Here is a 6332-nt window from a genome sequence, read left to right as displayed (position 1 = left end):
AGTTCTTATATAACATTTAAAAAAATAAAATATAGCCCTATAGGTTAGCTTGTTTGTTGCTGAACAGGCATTCTACATATTGTCTGATTTAGCAGGCGAAGAGACACAGAGAGGTATGGGAAGGACAGTTGAGTGGACCCGAGCCTATCTGTGGTAAAAGCAAAAACTAATTTAATAAATATGAAACAATATTACCAGGGGGATTTTAAATTTAAGAACAACGTGATACAGTAGACCTACCACATGCAATCAGTGACGGTTCTTTGTAGTTCAGGCATTTTATACCCATGTTACACAACAGTAAAAATAGACTATCAGTCAAGTAAGATAACCGCTTTCCCGTGGTCATAAATATAGTTAAAAACAACTGAATACGAGGCGACCAAATGAAATTCCCAACCAATAATAGAAACCTTACAAACAAATGACAGAAGCAACTGTTGATGTAAGAAATTTTAAAGGTTTTAGGAATAGTTATTATTATTTTATATCATTTATAGCAATGCATGGAACGTTAGTGTAGCTTTATTAAGGCTTTATAGTCACTTATATTTTTACGTGGTTTTACGATAATTTATAAACACCTTATCAAATATTTTAGTGCAAGGATCGGAATATCGTCATTCCATGAAGGCTTGAGATATCTTTCAAAGTCGAGTATTCGTTTTCTCTGTTAACGCGTCTTCGACGTAAAAAAGGTGACTGCTTTTAAAAACAAAAAGCTTCGTTAACGTAAATCAAACATTTTGGTTAATCGTTGGTGCGTTAAATGATAAACACAACTAAGGCGCTAATGGCGCAGAGTTTGTTTTAGTTCACAGTGATAAACGTTGCTTTTATTTTCCGAAGGATTCGAGACACTTCGAAAAAAGGGTTTTGGCTTTCTCCAAATATCGCGTGTTCCCTTGGCCTTCGGCGATATGTTTTCGACAAGGGAAGCGAAACTAAGGGTTTTCCCAGTTTGAATGCAGCAAAGTTTCGCGGTGTCAAAAAGGAAGTTTTTCATTCTCGGGCTGCAAAGCTTGGCACTTTCAGGCAAACCGAAATTTCGTTCTTTTGGATCTTTTCCTTAATTGGACTTCCCCTGAGTGCTCTCTGACATGCAGAAACCTGTTGACGCCGTCCAAAACAAATTCGATCGAAAAAAGTTTGTTGGATGCTTCTGGAATTATGTTGAAAAACGGAGTTGACACCAATCGCTGTGATTGCAGACGATGGGCTGCGCTCTAAAATTGTGAAAGATTCGGATGGTTATTTATGCTGAACTTTTTTACCATTATCAACTTAAAATCAAATTTTATTTTATTCGTTTACTACGTTTAAAATGGAAAACTAACATTTTCGTATTATAATAACGATCCTGTAAGTGTAATTCAGCAACACCTAGTGTTTCATTGTTGATTCGGTCAAAAACATTACAAGAAACGAAAACTTTTATGATGTTTTTTTCTGAACATTATTTGGTGATTGGATTCTAATTATCTTTTTGATAACTCCTGAATGTTATTAAGAATTTTAACAAAGAGCAATTCAATTTGTTGGGATTTTTGACCGATTCAAGAATTTATTAACCAATTAAATCTTTGACGACAAAAATTATTAAAGTTAGTTAAATACGCCTATGACAATATTGATGTTGTAAAATTGCGTTTAATTTGTTATCGTATTATATTCGAAGTAATATAACAAAGCATATAAATAGCGACCCCACGCGTTCAAGAAGCAATTAAGGACAAAAAGCATGTTACTTCTACTGAATGTAATTTGCGACTAATATTGCAATTTGCAAATCAAATGATTGGTGTGATCAGAGGCGTAGCTAGGGGAGGGCGGTGGGGTACATATGTCCCCGGGCGCCAAAATGAGGCTTTCAAAAGCCAAAATAAGTCTGCTTCTTCTTTAAATGCAATAATCTATTAAATTTGAATTGTTTTTCCGTATAAAGTGAGGTATATTTTGTTAATGTAATAGAAAATGTGATTAAACATGGAGAAGGGGCGCCAATTTTATAGTTTGCCCCCGGGCGCAAAACACCCTGGCTACGCCTCTGGGTGTGATCAAACCTTTAAGCAATTTTTGGGTTGCTCCTGTCGGCATCCGCCAGCTCTTCCTTGATGGAGTCGACCTGAAAGAAACTGTATTCGGCCTCCTTGGGCATCCCGCGATCGCAGTGAATATTTTCCGTTTCGCCAGCGAATTAATTCGAAACCTGAAAGCAGTTGCAAGCAACATTGATGACTATTCGTAGTACCAGGGTGGACAAACTGCGGCTCTTCGGTATGCTACAGTGACTAATCTAATTCAAGATTTTATCCAAACTTATAAGGAGGTGATACATTTAAAAAAGTGTTGTTTTTTATTGCCCCGTATTAACCTGGCTGTGATGTAACAGTTTGGTATGACTGCTTCAAACAACTAAGCCAGAACAATGCTTGGCTGTTAGAATGATTTCGAAGAGCACCGTGTGTTAAACTTTATATTACTCATCATTTGTGACCATATTTCTGTGTTGTGAGTTGTCACTCCATAGTACCATCCTACTTCCGCGTACTATGGAGTGGTCGCACAAAAATTCACCACCACACGTTAATCCACCCTGTATAAACTGCTATTTTTAACATGCGGCTCGTTAGCTGAAACGTTTGCTCAGCGCTGCGTTAGTAGATATGGGGGATATAATATAACGAGAGTGCTCTGATGCTCTAACATCGAAATAAGTAAAGACCTTTAAGGCAAGACCATGCCGAAAAAAGAGGGTGTGATGCAGCCCAAAGTTTACTTTTTCATATTGTATACTTTTTGACAGGTCCGCTAGACTAGAGTGTCTAAGGATCACATGCAACACACTTTAGCCTATGACGAACAAAATTCTTGTTGGCGCTTAAACTAAGCCACTTTTTCAGTGACTTTACGTTGCTTTTTTGTAGTGTCATGCCTTTTGTATAGTAAGCCAAAAAAATTCAGTGATAGATGCAGGTTGTGACCTATAAATACAATACTTTGAGAAAACATATGTAAATTCTAACTTTTTTAAGGTGTGGTAATTCAAAACAGACTTTTTACCACGAAGTCTGCCGTTTTGCCATTCATTTCCAAAAACTATCTGCTAAAACATCTACCCGAAACGTTACATAAACATTTTTTAAATAAGAAAGAACATATTAAAACTAAACGATGTATTTTATTTTATAAATCTAAAAGAATTGTTTACGTATAGAAATGTTTTACCGAAATGCGCCCTGATAAGATGAAAATATTTCTATATGGCTGATGACGAAACATTTTTTTATTCAAAGCGAAATCAGAATAAATAAAATTTAGCCCCGTTATAATGTCGTTTTCAATAAAACAACTCTGGCAAATATTTTCCTTGAAAAGCAGCTACTGCGTCTCGATCGTATACCAGACATACTCAATATGGTAGGCTACGCAAGTTGACAGAAGTGTGACGCGTTACACAAGGTCGTTGGAAATTGAAATGCGTTTGCGGTAAATCAATTATTTATCATATGGGTGAAGCAAACTTATCGATACAGTCGAATACCTTATATACAGTATAGGGTTGCCATTTTTGAACAGGCAAAATTGAGGACATGTGGCGGCACCTAAAATGTGCTATATGGAAGTATAACTTGCTTCAAAATATTAAAGTAAACTATCTTTTCAGGATATTTAAACTAAACTAACAATTCGTTCCACTAAACTTAGTTTGTCAAGGTAAAAAGTAAGGTTGCCATACTTCCGGATTTTCTAAACAAGTCAGGATATTTAACGTTTGCCTCCGTGAAATTATTTTTACCTTGACCAATCCAGCAATCCAGTTTAGTGAAAAAAGTTGTACTTAAAATGGTGCATATTGACGTGTTTAATTACCTATATCAGTGGTTCTCAACCTTGTATGGCTTACGGCACTCCTTAAAAATAATAAATAGATTTTCGGCACCCCGACTGGAATTTTAGTTGAGTATTTTACTGAAAGGTCACTATAAATTGAACTGAGACAACACAATTAACTTAAAACTAGAAAAAAAAACAAGTTTAGCAAAAAATACATTTAATATAATGGCTAATCGTACACAAATATTTATATCAAGAAGCTTACCAATTGAGCAAAAACTAGATTTAAAATAATTCTCAAATACCTAACGGCACCCTTAAGCATAATAAATGGTACATCAGGGCGCCGCGCACCCCGGTTGAGAACCACTGACCTATTTTTTTCCGTCACGTGTCTCGCTAACGGTCAATTTATTCTGTTTCTAAGCAAATATTTCTACCCAATCGCGGCAATCGCCAAAATTTAGAATGTTAATTTTGAATTAACCTATAAGTGGAAGCGATTTTAACGAATATTTTCTGAGTCTGATGTTACCAGCAATATTTGAATCGCCGGACTAGGCATAAATTTTCTTAGTTTAATACTAAAAGTTTGCACTTTCAAGTCAAAAGATTGAGCGTTTTACTTACTTGTAAAATGATTAAATCTGGATTTTCCGCGATAAATTCTGGCAGTGACGATTCCTTTTTGATTGATTGTAATCGCTCGGGAGAATCTTGACTTCACTGGAACGCTAATAAGTTGAACTCTTACTTGGGAAAGGGCAGTTAAATTTTCAACGCTTCTTTTCAACAAAGTCTTCCTTTTCCCCATTAAACGTTCGTACAGCTCTGAAGAATGTCTCGGGTTGGAACGGATGACACACTTTACTGTCTGTGAATTTTTGGCATATTCTTGCTTGGCTTGCTGTTGTTTTGGTGCGTTGTTTTTAATAATGTCTGTGGCCACGGCTAAGTACCAAGTCTTCTGCATCATGAAGCAGTATAGCATTAAAAGGGCCACCAAAACAACTGTGAGGGCTGCTGGAATAACAACAATACACCATACACAATAGTACCTGCTGGATCTAGCACTATCCGTAAATCTCGCGGCTGCGCTATTTCGCAACGACAAATGTCCACGCAAAATGTTCGATTGTTCTTCGTTGTCCTTTAATTCCGACCTCAAGTTACACATTCTGAAACCCCTCCATTTCTACCTTGAGCGCCAGTTCGATCAGACAACCGCTGTTGACGCGTTCGCAATTAAGCTAGTTTGATTTAATTCAGATAGTTTCCGGCAAATTACACATGCGAGACAAGGCGTCTCCCGAACTGGGGCAAAACTTTGGCCAAGTAGATCTTTATATAAGGTTGTTTTCTTTCCGCGTACTTATTAAGTATCCATTGCACGATATATGAATATGTAGCCTACAGCGACTAACTAGGCGATCGAAACTATAACGTCTTAGAAAATTTAAGGTTATTACGATGGAGGAAACGCCTATCAAACTAGGCCAAGTATATTGACAAGTGAGGGAAAAAATTAGTCGCTAAACTGGCATAGTCACTCTCCACGCATTTTAACGTTTCAATAATTATTTCTTATGATTTCAACTTGCTAAAAAATCTAATGTAAAAAATAGAACGAAAGTATTCTCAGAAGTCAAGCAATATCCATCTAAGCTTGTATTATATATCGAAGTTTCGTTGCACGCCTTTCAACAACCATTAAATCGTTAACCAATAGTCCAGGTTATTTATTGAATAAAACATTTTCTGTGATGTAGCCTAATTTCTGGAAGGCGTCATTTTTATTTTGAACAAAACAAACGTGGCTGAGTTTTAATTGTATTTATTCCTGGATGTGTGTATGCCTGTGTGCGGGTTATAAATAGCTCTTGACGTATGTTCTGGTGAAAATCGTGCAGTGTGCACAACGCTGAAGTGGCGGTGTCGGTTTACCTATAAGGCTTGAATTTTTTTTCAATATAAATCTTATTATTTGTTATGGTTTCAATTAAAAAAGTGCAGTTTATAGGGTACAATGAAACCGAGCTAACTGTACGACTACGTGTTGGAAAACTTTTGTTATTTATGAGTTTTTAATCCTTAATTTGTTACCAGGGTTCTCCCTGGACTCTTTCCAAAGGGAGGATTCATCAACAAAATACTTAAAACTGTGATATTAGAACTTTAACCTAGTTTAGGGTGGTCCGAAGTTTAAACTCAGGCTGAAATGTGGCCCGCGGAATCATCTTCTTTTGCCCGCGGAAGTGGCTTCCAAACAGAAAATGCGTTCAATTTAGTGAGTAATGATTTAAAACATTTCATGTAACGGTAAAAAAATGTTAAAGTGGCAACCATATAGCTTGTTATCAGGGGCGGATCCCCTGTAAATTTTAACAGGGGGGGGGGCATGACCACCGTGCTATCTGAACTCCAGTAAATCGAAACTAAAACAAACTGTCATTGCATTACAAAGGGCATACTGTCAGGTCGCTTAGAAATTTATT

The 6332-nt window shown here is 36.6% G+C and overlaps 1 protein-coding gene across 1 annotated transcript; it reads right to left on the bottom strand.

The window, feature by feature from the left end:
- Positions 1 to 210: 210 nt before the first annotated feature.
- On the bottom strand, positions 211 to 4810 carry LOC146164580 (uncharacterized). The gene is made up of 3 exons (XM_083380761.1): positions 4468 to 4810; positions 2064 to 2209; positions 211 to 1226 (listed from the first exon to the last, which is right to left on the bottom strand). Exons 1-3 carry the CDS (start codon positions 4808 to 4810, stop codon positions 1032 to 1034), a joined length of 684 nt encoding a protein of 227 aa, XP_083236887.1. The 3' UTR covers positions 211 to 1031.
- Positions 4811 to 6332: the final 1522 nt, after the last annotated feature.

This window comes from Ascidiella aspersa, chromosome 2, assembly GCF_963924565.1.
Source record: "Ascidiella aspersa chromosome 2, kaAscAspe10.2, whole genome shotgun sequence".
Classification (NCBI taxonomy): Eukaryota; Metazoa; Chordata; class Ascidiacea; order Phlebobranchia; family Ascidiidae; genus Ascidiella; species Ascidiella aspersa.
Note: the sequence above shows the minus strand (reverse complement) of the source record. Positions and strands in the feature narration are given on the sequence as shown.